A 14,100-nucleotide genomic window follows, 5' to 3' on the forward strand; every position below is an offset into this window, starting at 1 on the left:
TTGCTGCATTTGTGATGGGATATATTAATTTTATTTCTATAAACCAATTTTCTTTTAACTGACAGACATAGCTATAGAATCCAGAAATACAGTAAATTTGTCATTAGAATAGTTGATGATTAAGTTGCAATGCTGAATCTGCGTGCAATTTGGACCTATGCTTATTTTCAATTCCCTGAAGCATCTCGTTGTTTTACTACACGGTTCCTTGTTTTTATGTGCATGGTTTTAGGCAGCTTCCGTTTCGCTCACAGTTTTTTAATAAAGATTTGATGAAAGATACATCCATCAGTCACCAGTATTTCTTTATTTGAATGAGTCAGGGCTTAATTGTTCATCTTATCCACAACTTCAAGACACTGTTAATGTAGAGAATTGAAATCTGATTGGAGTTGGGCATTACATAGATATATGAAGTGATTTTATGTAGAAAAGATAAAAGAAATTGAAGATTTTGAACATGGGTTGCTTGAAAAAGGATGAACAATAAGCTAAAGTGAAGAAGATAAAAAGAAACTGCAAGACTCCATTTTAAACTTTTTTAAGGTAAAGTTGATGAGCATCAACATCACCATACATTATGCATCAACACATCTAACACAAACACGAGAAGATAAAAGCGGCTGGAAATGAAGTTTTCAGAATGGTGGTGGCCCAGGAGGCCCACCAAACATCGGCCCACAACAGCTCTCAAATATGCAGCAGCAGCACAGCACATACAAACTGCGAACAAAATACAAAAATTAACCCAAAAAAACAAAAATAAAAATAAATTATGTAACTCAATTTAACTTGATGAAGTCGCTAGCATTACGTTACATGATCACATAGAATATTGCGATGAACTTACCATGAAGAAAGAAGGCGGCAAAGTCCACCACAAAGGAAATCAAAGCAACCAAAACCCGGTGGCCCTCCTCCTGGTGGCGGTGGTCCCCAACCTGGTGGCGGCATTTCTTAATATTTCTTTGTATCTAAAACTCTCTTGCAATGCTTGGAAAAAGGAGTAGCAATGGGATGAAGAAAATGTAGAGTTGTTGTATTTAAAGGTGGAAGAAAGTGAAGTGGAGACCTTGCCCTAATGGCTTAAGGATTAAGGATCCTTCAAGTGTCCAAGGAAGTCTTTGACTAGTAAGTAAAGTCTTGTTGAGTTTGTTGAAATACGGATAATGGAAGACTTGTAAGTTGGACATACATTACTGTAACTAATGTTCAACGATCATAAATTTCCGCGTAGAAATATTGCCCATGCTTTCATATTTAGTAAATCAGCACTGTTATATGCATAATTTTGTATATAAATAAAATATATTATCATATGATTAAATAATTAAAAATTAAAGATTAAATAATATCTAATCATATGATAACACATCGTTATTTATACATAATTTTATTACTTTGTAAATAAAGTAATATTATATGCATAAATAATATACATAACTTTATATATAACCTAGACACATCATCACATCATATGATAATATATCATTAATTATATATAAAATTATATATATAAATTATGCACATAATTTTATTATTGTTAAATATTGCTAGTTAAGAAAACTTGCCGACATCCCTTAACGTGAAAGTGAAGGTACGTGGGCAAATTGAATATGTAATTAAAGCAATGGGCCTTACCTATTAGCTGGAGATTTCCATCAAAATCGATCACTTTTCTTTCTTTCATATGTCATTGGTTTTGCTTAATACATTGTGCTATAATCTTAATGCTTTTATAATCAAAACAATTTTATTATGGATATAATAAAATAACCATTTTGTAAAGGGTTGATATTACATCAAGATAATCAACTAATCCCACATGCCCAACATCTTTTCGAGACGATGCGAAACAACTCTTATATTATTTATAATATCTTTGATTTAATAATTTAATTTACTGTTAAAATATTATCTATTTTGATTCATAATTTATTATAATTTTATTTCTGAATTTTACAATCAAAACGTGTATTAATAGTTATTTAATTAGTTTCATCTTTTATCTTTAAACGATATAAAATACAAACATATACCCAACATCTATTTTGTGTTTTGTCGACGGAAGATTTGTTTAATAATGTCACATTATCTTAATAATGCTTGAATTATTCTTTCTCCTGTGATTGATGATCATAAACAAGCCATATGATTTTCTGAGTCTTAAAAGAGTTATGGCAGAAAAGTGAGAGAAGTTTAGAAATGATACAAATGATATTAACTTCAACTTCTTCCAACTCTCCAAGTTACCTGGGGTCTTGTATATCCAAATTAGCAATGCCAAATTCAACAATGGTGAGTCATCAAAATAAAGAAAAATTGTCATACTAATGATGTAAATGTCAATGTTACCCATTTTAAAGACACTACAAAATGGCAAAGAAATTTACTTATTGTTGTTTCTTTGTTATACCGTAAAATTTTGTGATAAAATGCCAGTGTTAATATAATTATTTAAGGTTGGAATTGAAGAAAATAAGAATTGTGTTTCCACGGAAACATAGGTGAATTATCGATTGGATTTTGATAATTCTCGTATTTTCTTTAATTTTGTGAAAAATTTATTGTATTATTATTCATGTTTTCAATTTTTTTTAACGAAGAATTCCATCAAACCGAATCGTAAAATAATCATGTTTTCAATGGTCGTAAAACCAAGTTTCTGTATTATTAAATTTCAGTTGTCACATCTATACTCATTTTTTTTGAATTTCATAAATGGATTAAGCTTTTATTATTAAAATCATAACCTTAATATCATAAAATCATAATTAAGTAACAAGATACAAGAGTCTCAACAACTTACATTATTATTTAGATAACATAAATTAAGACAACAATGAACACTGTGCATGGACAGTGCCAGTCCAATCATGGAGGTGGCGGGCCGAAACCCGGAGGGCCTGGGGGCCCTCCTGGGCCCCCAAAGCAGTCTTGCAGCAACCAGCAACAGCACAGAAAGTTCAAGCTACCAAAATCAACAAAATGGGCTTAAATAAAATAAAACAAAATTAAGATAAAATCTATTTTCATCTTTTCCCCCTAAATTTATGATGTCTGAATTATGATGCTGGCCATGAAAATATAAACAACCATTAAAATTAAGTGAATAAATTGATTTACCTTCATTTTTTATTTCCTCTATGAACTGCCTAAAGCTTTATGTTCACTTTGCCATGAAATACTAAATGAATAAAATACTTCACTACTAGAAGAAAATCAAAATCATATACTACTTACCATGAACCAATTACGTCACAAAAGCCGCCGAATAATCCCGGAGGTCCGCCAGGGCCAGGCGGGGGTGGACCCCACCCTGGCGGTCCTCCTGGTCCTCCTGGTCCCATTACTTGCTAGCAGTCTCTTTGAAACACTCCTAGAAAAACACAGTTAACAAAATACCCTCAAGCTTCTCTCACAAGTCACAAGCTCTCTCTTCTCTTGCTGCTAATGTGTATATAAAGAGAAAATATTACTGCTTTTCGAGAATGGTACAGAGAGTCCCATGAGGGAAAGTTTTTGGTTAATCCAGAAGCATCCACCAAGTTTGTCGCGTTGTTCCTAACTCTCAAAGAAGTCTTGGCATCAAACACTTTCCAACTGCAAGTCTACTGTAACAACTACCATTCAAGGTTGCTGTGTCTCTCAGTTCAACATGCGTCGATTTTTGAGGCTTATTGTTCACATTTGCATTGAAGACTTTCACTTTCCAGGCTGTTTTGGTTGAATAAAAATGTTATATCATATTTTGTATTTAATAAAACTATGTGCACCAATTTTAAGTACATAATTAAACATTTATATAATGTATCATTCTATTATTGAACGATTTTAAAATAAAGATAAAATAATATCTAATTATATAATGACAATTCATCTGGGTAATCAATTAGGTACTTAAAACTAAATTTATATAGCATTGATCTTTTGCATTTTATGGATTTGCTTTACTACTACCAATCATCAGCTATCAAAATAACTACAAGACCAAAGTAGTATATTGCATTTTCCATCTTTCAAAGGTCACTTTTAAGACGAGAGAATAGGTAGGTGATGTGTAACTAAACCACCATCCTTACAAGTCTCATTCCACGATACTTTAACAGTACCATATTGGCCACCTTATGAACATGAGTCAGCTTTAGATTTTACCCCAAACAAAAAACTGAAGCTTCTTTATTGGAGATAGCAAGGTGAAACTTGAAAGAAAAGAACTTTAAAAACAATAAAAAGGTGTGCAAGACTGGTATTAAACTGCCAATGAGAGACAAGAGATACATGTTCATGTACAAACCTCATTTCCGTGATAAAAAGAAAAGAGTATAAGAATTATATGTATTTACTCAAAATTACATTTTGAGGTAGCCTAAGAGGGTGAACTCGTTCACAACCTCTGTAGGCTATGGCCGAAAAAAGATGCCTTTTACCTCAGTATATCTGTCAAATAACTCCTTGGTGTAATTCATCTCTGTAAAACTCTGCCAAACTAAGAGAATCCTTCAGAAAATGGCTTCCAATCCCATGGTTTCCCCCCCTTCAATTCTAGTTTCTGGAACATTGACCGAGCTGCGCAGCCTTGCTGTAAATAGAGTAAAACAAGCCAAGTAAATATATAAGCTTTTAACTGCTTATCAGAATAGCAGAATGTACACATGACGGAAAACTAATTATATGTTGAAAGTGGGCCTTAAGCTACAGATGAGAATTAGCAACAGCTTTAGGCACAAAATATGTGAAAATTATAATGAAAGGGTGATTACCTGAAACATTTGTTATAACATTAACACTTTTCTGAGCAGCAAGTGCCTTTAACTGGTTCCCAGTGCCTAACAACAGCAGACTCTTCATATGTTGTTTTTGCTCCTTTGGGCTAGATGTCTTCGATAAGGCATCTTCAAAAGCATGCAAATCTTGTGGGGTAATACATGGAAGGGAGAGCAGAACCTGGAAAAATCAAACAAAGACATCCATCAATGCCTTGGCTAAATCCCAAATTCCTGCTTTATATTTTATGCAAACTTTCTGAAACATGAGATATTATGACTAACCTGCCTTGGAGCTGGATCTCTATCACATAGATATACGAATATTTCGCGACAGAGACCAACCAGATCAGCGCTGATAACAGCATTTGACTCAAGGGTCAAACCTTGGATAGCTGCAGAAAACAGATCTTTTGAAACGAACTGTTGAAGCTCCTGATTATTTGATGATATAGCCAGAACAATCACAGCAGCACAGAAGGAAGAAACTTTTGTCACAGCTTCACCATCTGTCCATGTGAAAGCTTGTATGGAAATCTGCAAAGCTGGAAGGGCAAGTTCTTTGTGTTTCAAAAGGAACCTGTAAATGGATTACAACATTTAGTAAAAATTAGTGTTTATGGCAGAGTATGACAAACAAAGAATGTAAACATACAACCATAAAGCAAAAGAAAAAGGTTACTTTTCATAGAAGCAGGAAGCCTGCCACATACCCAATCATGGAACTTGATGCAAAGGAATCCAAATCTTTCAGAGACAACATGTCTACACGGGTGAATTGCCCTGACTGCTCTAAAGACGGAAGCCCCGTATTTAATCCTGAAGAAGCCATTATAGACATGAGTGAACATATCTCACGAGTTAGGTCTCGAAGTAGTTTCTCCTCTATTACTTCCACTTTCAGGTCAGACCCAGCAACAATCCCATGGAAATCTGGAACCTTTGCTCTACCTTCATGCAGAAGGCTGGACCATGAGCAGCAAAGAGCTTGTTGACAGTGGAGAAATAATGGGTGCAGCAACTTTTTCAGCCAGGCCTCCCACATATCAGGAGGACAAAATTTAACCATGTATATTAACACAGAATGAACAAGTTGCCTTATATGCCTGAATTCCATTGACTGTACATTCTCCATCAGTGCCACAGCAACAGAATCGAAATCCAAAGATTTGAAAAATGGATCTCCAATGGTTGCTGACAGACCCAGCACATTATACCTGAAATTATCATCCATTAAATTGGGAAAAAAGGAATACAGCAACAAAAAGGACAGGAAATACATAGTGGATATACAACAACTTCAATATTTTGACTCCAAGGCTACCATTTGCTTCTTACTAATCCGATCACAAATCCTTAATGTACTGCGAGGGCAAAATATACATAAATGATATACACTTGGAGTTGTAAATACTATGGTTCTTTTGGCTCTTATGACCGTTTTAGTTCCTTCGTCTCCCCGACATATAGTATTTCTCAGAAGGCAATGCTTTCCTCCCCATTCTTCTACATCTTAATTTAATACCCTTTTTCAATTGAAGAAAAAACAGTACACAGAACACTAAATTAGACAAAAAAAATCCAGTTCCATGCCACAGGACAAACCCAAAACCGTACTTACCCGCTGTCTCTGACACCCTTTAACCAATTTCGTATATCAGATTCATTAGGCTCTCCATATCCTTCCCAACTAGTCTCCAACTGGGATCCATCTGTAAAAGTTAAGGCACCCTTCGACAGTTTAGGATTACCTCCCCCAAGAAGGCTGGACCGCTCAACATCACTCATGGTCATTGCAGTTTTTACCTCTGCAGGCAATATTTGATGTACAGATGGAGACCAAATGGAATGTATAGCACGAAGGAGCTGCAGATTAACAAAACAGGCTTACTACATTGTGCTTAGGGTGATGATGTCACAGCAAGAAGGTTCTTAAATTACAAATCATGATATGAGCAATATGAATGAGAAAACTCAAGATGATCAGAACATGAAAGCAAAATACATACTTTCAGGAGAGGAGGTAGCATCCATGAAAGATGAGAAGCCATTGGATGAAGAAAATTTGAACTTTCAGCTGAGTTGTTCTGTAAATTCATACTGCCCTTTCTAGTTCCACTTCTTTTAAGTGCCTTCTCAAAGAATGTCAGAGTGTGAAAAAGTGACCACATTAATGATCTGTCAGAGCACAAGCGAACAAAACCTAGTGGATCAGACAAGTAATTATTTTGCCACTCTAGCTGTGCCCATTGTTGGCTCAAAGGTTCAAGTAACCAGGCCAAAACTTCTTGCTGCTGCTGAGTCCTGCACCAAGTCAATAGTTTTTGCAAACACTAAGAATTTTAAAAAACAAAATATAACGTTGATCCATGGTAATTGAGCAATTTACCCAGCAGCAGAAGCCATAACAAGAAATGCTTCCCCTAGAAGATTATGCTCACCACGAAGCAAACAACCTTCTTTTTGCAAATATGCCATGGTGTCAGCGATTCCCTTCATAGAAAATTCAATAAAGTAAATATGATGAAATCTCTCTGAAAATCTTAGGTTCTTCAATCAAAGGCAGACATCTGATGACAAAAGGATTTACTACATCATGGTTAGGGGGAAATATAATATAATAAATTTCGATAATCAATTTCACTAAGAATAGACAGCGATTTCTCTTTTTGTAAAACACAATTATCTCCGTCCCAACCAAGATACTAAACCATCAGTTTCATTATAAGAAAGTAAAAGAGCAATTAGCTCAATCCACATTTAGTTGTGAAAAAAAACAGAACTGGACTAACAACCTTCTGGTAGCATATGCATTAACAAGTTTCATTGCTTTTGTTCAGTCCCACCAGGACTTGGCCTACAGTTACATGTCAACCATCTCCTACTCAGATTAATTTCCATCTTTAATTTACAAGTAACCGGATAAGTTCCATACCCAAATAGTATGTGTCACTATTTTGGCAATAAAAGAAGAAATCACCTTCATGTGAGGGAGAACACTTTTATCAGCAGCTTTGGCCATTCTAATAAATGACGTACAAATCTGTAATCTTGCATGCCGTGCCCTACTTGTTACAGGATCCTGTCAAGCAAACATATGGTTAGTAACATCAGGAATATTTAGATTCTCTTTGTAAGATACGATAATTAAAAATGACAATAGAAAATGGGAGATAACCTTAACAACAAAAGGAAGTGAAGTTAGAAGCTCAAACAGTTTGTTGATGACACTCCCAACTGCATCTGGAAAATATTTCAAAAAGGGGCCCAATGCAATTAAATAGTGCCCGAGAGCTTCCACCAGGGGTGGCTCAGTCCACTTCAATGAAAGAAGTTGCTGAAGTAAACCTACAAATGCAACTAGAGTTTTTCAGCAGATCATAATAAATAAGATCTAAATGTAAGAGAAATATAAATCACTAAAAAACCTTCAAATATTCTGCACAGGGCAATATGAACTTCGGAGGTGGACCCACCAACTTCATTTGTTCCATCAAAAACTGCACTTACAACATTTTCTAGAGCTGATTGCATGCTTTCCATCACAGCTAAATCCTGAATATCATAAAGAAGTGTTTTAATAACAAAGAAATAAGCATGAAGTAATAGCAAATGATACATCCTCCACAGCTTGGAATGTGAATGATTAGGCACCCAATTATCAATTCCGTAATAAGCATTTTAATCAAACCTGAGCAGGTGTTGGAGAACTTAAGAGACTTTGAATGATTGCAAAAACTCTTTCAGAAACTTTAACACCAGCTATTAGAGGCTTGCTAGAGGCAACAAATTTGACCAGCTCCAACTGCATCAAGAGAATTATCAGGAAAAGAAATATATGCAAAGTATAACTGAGACAGCAAGTGTATGATACACAAACTGACTTCCTAGTCTCAAATATCTGATTATTATTAGGTTGTAACTATGATACACATAGCACTTTAGTATATTCAAGTTTAACAAGGTCAATGGATTCTAACTGAGGAAGGGTAGAAAAAAAAAATTAATATGAGATGACTAGAATGTTATACATGTATGCACAAATATTATATTTTTACTTTTGTCACTCTATTTCAAAACAATGATGAACCCTATAAGTAACCATTTTTATAAGATGCAGTTATAACATTAATCAATGAAATGAACATATGTGGGCAAAATTCCAAGGATACTTCATTATCTCCCTTTGGTGACATTGGAGGTACTTTCAATTCATATGAAATAAACTGGTAAAACCAGTCCACAGAAGCATGGATATCATGATCCATGGCCCAAACAAGAAAGGATATCAGAATAAGACATGTAGAACAAAAGCATCTGAGTTCAGGTCAATGTAAAATATACCAGCCTAGAACGATACTGGCCGAAATCGCCCTTGCCTTCAAAATCATCACTCCACAACTCCAGAGGCCCCAGGGTAAGGGTTGCTTCAGGAAGAACTTTTTCTCTCTTAAGCATGCGCTGGAAAGATATGTCGAGAATTGCACTACAGATATCATCATTCATAAAACTTAAAATCTTTCTCTTTTCATTATCAACCTGGCCAGAACCAGAGTCTGTATTATTAGCTGCTGACCCATCTCCAGATGATAGTGCTTTAGGTTTTGACATCAAATCTCTCATTAGTCCCTACAAAAAGCAAACAAACATAAAAGATGTTAAACAACAGTTACATGCTATTCAACATGTCACCAAAAGTGGGAAACATTTAGTAACAATTCTTGCATACCAGCCAAAAGAAAAGGGATTGGAAATGAAGGGCTAGCTTCAAATGTTGAAAATACCCTAGCATCTGGATGGATATCAGAAAGGTAAATTGCATAATTCAATCATTATTCTTGCAAAGAACTTATAAGAAGATAAAAGGATCAAAGAAATACTGAACAATCTATTCATGCACTGCAAACAGAGTCAGATTGTAGACTGCTGATGATTGTGCAAATGCAGCCCATATCAAACTCAGTGATAAAAAATATTACCAGAACTTCAAAATTTAAAGAAAATAAAGCCATATAGTGCCCAAATGAAAATTAGATTCAAATCAAACATGTTGCATAGGCAATTTCATAAGCAAAAACGTGCATAAACTAACTTCCTTTTTCCTCCCTTTTATAACAGGGAGGGTTCTACAGCATGTGCAACACTAGTGAAATATATAGTCTAGGTAATAAAATATTCGAATGTAAAGTTCACATTAAAAATATTTAAAAGCTATTTTAAAAATGGATATTTAAACCGTATAAAGTAGTTGCATGTTTTAGCCTTAAAACATCTGCTATGCAACTAAGTTATTAAGGGTTAAGACACCAAATAAATAGATGGGAGTTCCTACTGACTTTGCATCAACGAAGAAGGAATGATAAATAGCAGAAAAATGTCCATGGTGATCATGCATCAAGAGTGAAATTACCTACAATAAGGATGAAACCAATTATACAGAAGATCAAAGGACTTAATTTCAATTCAAAGCCTTGAAATTGAATGCCAAATCAGCTTTAGGTCATATTAAAGGACGCTAGCCCACAGGAATTACCTGTTGTAGGTAAATAGCAAGTTTAGCATCATCACCAGCAATACATTGCAAGTTTGTAGAACCCAAAGATACCATGCTCTCACATATATATTCTGCAAACTCAAACTCACTTTCATCTATAACCCCAGCATTTGTTCCAGATCTATGTAAAAATTCCCCTGAGACATTCATCAGGATCTGAAAGACATTGCGCATTGCAGAATCAAATTCAGAAGTTGAAGAAGAAGCATCAAAAGGTCTCTTTCTGCAATTCACAATTAGAAGTTAAAAACAGTCATGGGAAGTTTCTTCCAGCGAAAAGATATTCAAAATAAATAAGAGATTAAACAACATATTTACCTTGGTGAAACAAGTTTAAAAAATTCACAAGCATGAAGACGAAAGTCAGGAGAAGAAAGTAAGAAACCACACCTGATGAAAGACAGTGGAAAAAGTAAGAAGCCAATCAATCCCAACAATTTGAAATTAGACCCTATGGGAACTGCAAGAAAGGTTATTATACCCATGAATGATGCCGTATTTAGCAAGATCAGGCAAAGGAACCCATTCAGCATATGCGTTTACAGCATTCAAAGTAGCTGTTACTGCAGCTGCATGCTGCTTTGCACCATCTAATTGTTGCCTACCAACTTCACTTAATGTAGCTCCAAAGTGCCTTTCCAGTAACTGTATCAAGAATTCCAGCATCATGACAATGCTAAAACAACTAACTTGTAGCACAACAAAAAATGAGACATACAGTGTACAATAAAGGCAAAATTTCAGGCAAAGATTGAGTGAGCCCCCGCAAAAGCAGTCTACGTCGATCTCCTGATTATCCATTCAGAATCAGTGTAAGTGACAGAAACAACACCACTAATCTCAAAAGAAGTTAAAGTTTCCAAGAAATATACTTAACAAGAACAAAAGTATGACTGACAAAAGAAAGCTGATAAAGAAAGAAAACCCACTAAACCAAGGCTAGCTTGATCAGAGGACAGTAGGAGGATGAGGAAGGGATTGTTAATGACACCTTTCCTTTATTTGGTATAATGGAAACAGGAAAGGATTGAAGATGAAAGAGGGTGATTTTACACCTTCATTGTCAATCATCTCAAATAGGATGGCAAAGCAGAGTGGCTGACAATAGAAGTTATTAAAAACATATTGATCCCAAATTTTTGTTCCCCATCATTGACTGACAAAACACAAAGAAGGAAAGCACTGTGCTGTTTCTTCAAGTTTTCATTTCTATACTTGTCTATCTCTTAACCAATCAGGCATTACTTACAAACTCTAATTAAATTTAGGAAATTCTACACATTACTTATCATTTGGATTCAGATGTCCATAGAAACATAGCATTTGAAGTGCTTAAGAGTTTCTAAAGTACATAATACTCATTCTGAGCACACACACTAAAGAACCAAGGAATTCACCACAAACCTTCCAGATCTTCATTGTGAACTGTAATATCTTCAGGAAGCCACCTTAGCATCATTGAAACCAACTCAGCCTAATACAAAAGGAAAAGATCAGTACAACTACCTATTAAGAGTAAGAAAGCCAAATAATTGCTGCAAAGCAGGATAAGTTAGATACTTGTATGGGACCCTTGCTGGATAAAGAAACTAGAGACGGAAACAGCTCTTGCCAGAGATTTATGCCTTCTCTTCTAACTATCTGTTAAAGAGCAAAACAAATGAGTGCTGCAACCAGGAAACTGACATCATTAAAATAAATTAAAATAAAAAAGAGCTTAAACAAAAGTTAAGAGCAGAGTGATGAAAACCTCAGCAACAAGGGCAGCTGTCTGACTTTTCAAAGCCCATTCTTCACAGGGATCTGAAATCTCAGACATTAACTTGACTGAAACTTTTGAAAAGTCCCTACGTTCTGTAGGGTTCAATTCCTCCCACCGTAATCGGACCAAATGCTGCAGAAAGGTACATATGGTACAGTCAAGCCACTAAGTTTATCCTCAAAATTAAACACTAATAATATATAGCAGAAAATTAAGAAATAAAACTTTATTACATGGAATTCAAACAGGCATTGGGAGTTTCACAACAAAACCATCATTACAAATTCTTTAGAATCCAAATTTGCATTATCATGGTTGCAAAGTGATCAGAATTATGATCAGCCTGAATCTAATTTCCGAACCATAGATATGCACCAATATTGATAAGAATTTTCAGTTCACTAACTGAAATTACTTAGAACGTTGATAAAAACATTGAATCTGTATCATAAGTTATTTACAAATATTGTTTACGATGACCGGTTAAGCATGTTTCTTTCCTAGGAGATATGCTAATTCGAGTAAAACTGTCAATGGAGCATTTTAAATTCATGCACTCGGAAGTCAGATGACTTAATCTATAGCACCTCAAAGATGATCTTTATAACATAACATTTCAGAAAAAATATCATTTCCAATCATATTGTATGAGTTACATCAACAGTATAGTCAGAAAATTTTGTTTTCAACATGAACCTGGAGCATTTTAAATGCATGCAATCGGATTTCAGTTGACCAATCCTTTTTTACTAGAAGGAATGATGTGCTAGCCAAAAACCGTATATCTCCAGTTTTGACCTGCAAATAACAGATAAACATATAAGGAGCACAGTTACAATTTCACCTCTTCTGTAATGGAATAATAGTTCAATCTCAAAGCATGTTTGGAACTAAAAACTCTAAATTAGGACAAAGTAGCAAAGTGATATATAAAACCAACAACAAAGCATTGCTATATTTTGAAAACATAAATGTATAATACTGAATTTAACAGTTTGATCACTAATACTCTTTTGTTTAAAGCCTGAACTGAATCAAACCACTCATCCCTCCTCAAATTACACGAGGTTACCCCATTTAAGATGCTGAATTCACAAAAACCAATAAGTTTTTGCAATAGAAAGTACAATAACATCGCAATATCCATTTCCTCAAAAAAATTAGTAAACCTGAAAAGAAACCAAATCACAACCACAAAGAGTTCACAAACTTTCCCACTTTTTAACAGTTCAAATTATCCTATGCCATTAAAAACTTCAAACTTTATCATCACAAAAAAAATTTTCCAGGTACCCTTTTACTGCATCACTCCATAAAGTTCCCAAATTTACCACGCATTAGCCTTTAAAATCAAATTTTAATAAGTTATAAACATCAACCGAACGAACAGATTGTAAAGAAACATGCAGACACATAAAGAGAATAGAAGTACGGATTCAAGGTAAGAGACGGCGGCTTTGCGAGCTTCAGGAGTTGAGTTCCAACCAAGGGCAGCAGCAACTGCTGCAGCCACATTACTTGCTAGGTTATTATTAGCATCCGCCATCTACACTGCCCCGATGTTCAAATGGGTTTGATTCTCTTTGCTCCGCGATTAAGTTAATTGTGAAGTCTTCGTTAAAGAGAGAGAGAGCGCAAAATGCTACAGCAATGTGTTCCTCTTCTTAAAACAACAACTTTTTTGGTTGGAACTTGGAAGAGGTTTTAAATTGCCTGCCTTCCAATTCCAAATAAGCAATCAGAGATAATTATTTCCTTGTTAAAATATTATTTTCTTTTTTAACCAAATAAAACCTTCTGTATATTTTATGAATAATGATAATAATTTAGATCATGCTAATGTCTTATTTTATTTTTAATTTAAAATTAATTATATAAATTTATAATCAATATATATTAAAGTTTTTTTGATATTAAAAATTAGAAAATTATAATAATTATTATACCATTTATTGAGTATTTGCTAAGTTATTACATTCTCATTTTATACGTTCACATATTTTAAAAAATATTTCTTT

At 34.5% G+C, this 14,100-nt stretch overlaps 1 protein-coding gene and 2 long non-coding RNA genes across 3 annotated transcripts; all 3 read right to left on the bottom strand.

Moving 5' to 3' along the window:
• Positions 1-506: 506 nt before the first annotated feature.
• Positions 507-1,257, bottom strand: LOC123208809. The gene is made up of 2 exons (XR_006500825.1): positions 851-1,257; positions 507-723 (listed from the first exon to the last, which is right to left on the bottom strand). It is a non-coding gene; the product is annotated as an uncharacterized LOC123208809 (long non-coding RNA).
• A 1,475-nt stretch (positions 1,258-2,732) lies between these two features.
• Positions 2,733-3,779, bottom strand: LOC123204356. The gene is made up of 2 exons (XR_006499492.1): positions 3,244-3,779; positions 2,733-2,971 (listed from the first exon to the last, which is right to left on the bottom strand). It is a non-coding gene; the product is annotated as an uncharacterized LOC123204356 (long non-coding RNA).
• A 439-nt stretch (positions 3,780-4,218) lies between these two features.
• LOC123209329 (protein HASTY 1) lies at positions 4,219-13,800 on the bottom strand. Its single transcript, XM_044627315.1, has 22 exons — positions 13,515-13,800; positions 12,779-12,880; positions 12,071-12,214; positions 11,881-11,961; positions 11,725-11,794; positions 11,039-11,109; positions 10,802-10,965; positions 10,639-10,710; positions 10,300-10,543; positions 9,496-9,558; positions 9,111-9,395; positions 8,458-8,571; positions 8,195-8,321; positions 7,945-8,114; positions 7,747-7,848; positions 7,156-7,259; positions 6,776-7,070; positions 6,388-6,632; positions 5,480-5,983; positions 5,052-5,346; positions 4,764-4,947; positions 4,219-4,582 (listed from the first exon to the last, which is right to left on the bottom strand). The coding sequence occupies exons 1-22, from the start codon at positions 13,626-13,628 to the stop codon at positions 4,503-4,505; spliced, it is 3,630 nt and encodes a 1,209-aa protein (XP_044483250.1). The 5' UTR covers positions 13,629-13,800; the 3' UTR covers positions 4,219-4,502.
• Between the last annotated feature and the right edge of the window lie 300 nt (positions 13,801-14,100).

This window comes from Mangifera indica, chromosome 2, assembly GCF_011075055.1.
Source record: "Mangifera indica cultivar Alphonso chromosome 2, CATAS_Mindica_2.1, whole genome shotgun sequence".
NCBI lineage: Eukaryota > Viridiplantae > Streptophyta > Magnoliopsida > Sapindales > Anacardiaceae > Mangifera > Mangifera indica.

Excerpts from the sequence above, each read along its gene's own strand:
- LOC123209329 (XM_044627315.1), bottom strand. The coding sequence starts at position 13,628 with ATGGCGGATGCTAATAATAACCTAGCAAGTAATGTGGCTGCAGCAGTT. Across the intron at positions 12,881-13,514 it reads CCGTCTCTTACCTTGAATCC|GTCAAAACTGGAGATATACG; the intron begins GTACTTCTATTC and ends TGTTATTTGCAG. Across the intron at positions 12,215-12,778 it reads ATGCATTTAAAATGCTCCAG|CATTTGGTCCGATTACGGTG; the intron begins GTTCATGTTGAA and ends ACCTTTCTGCAG.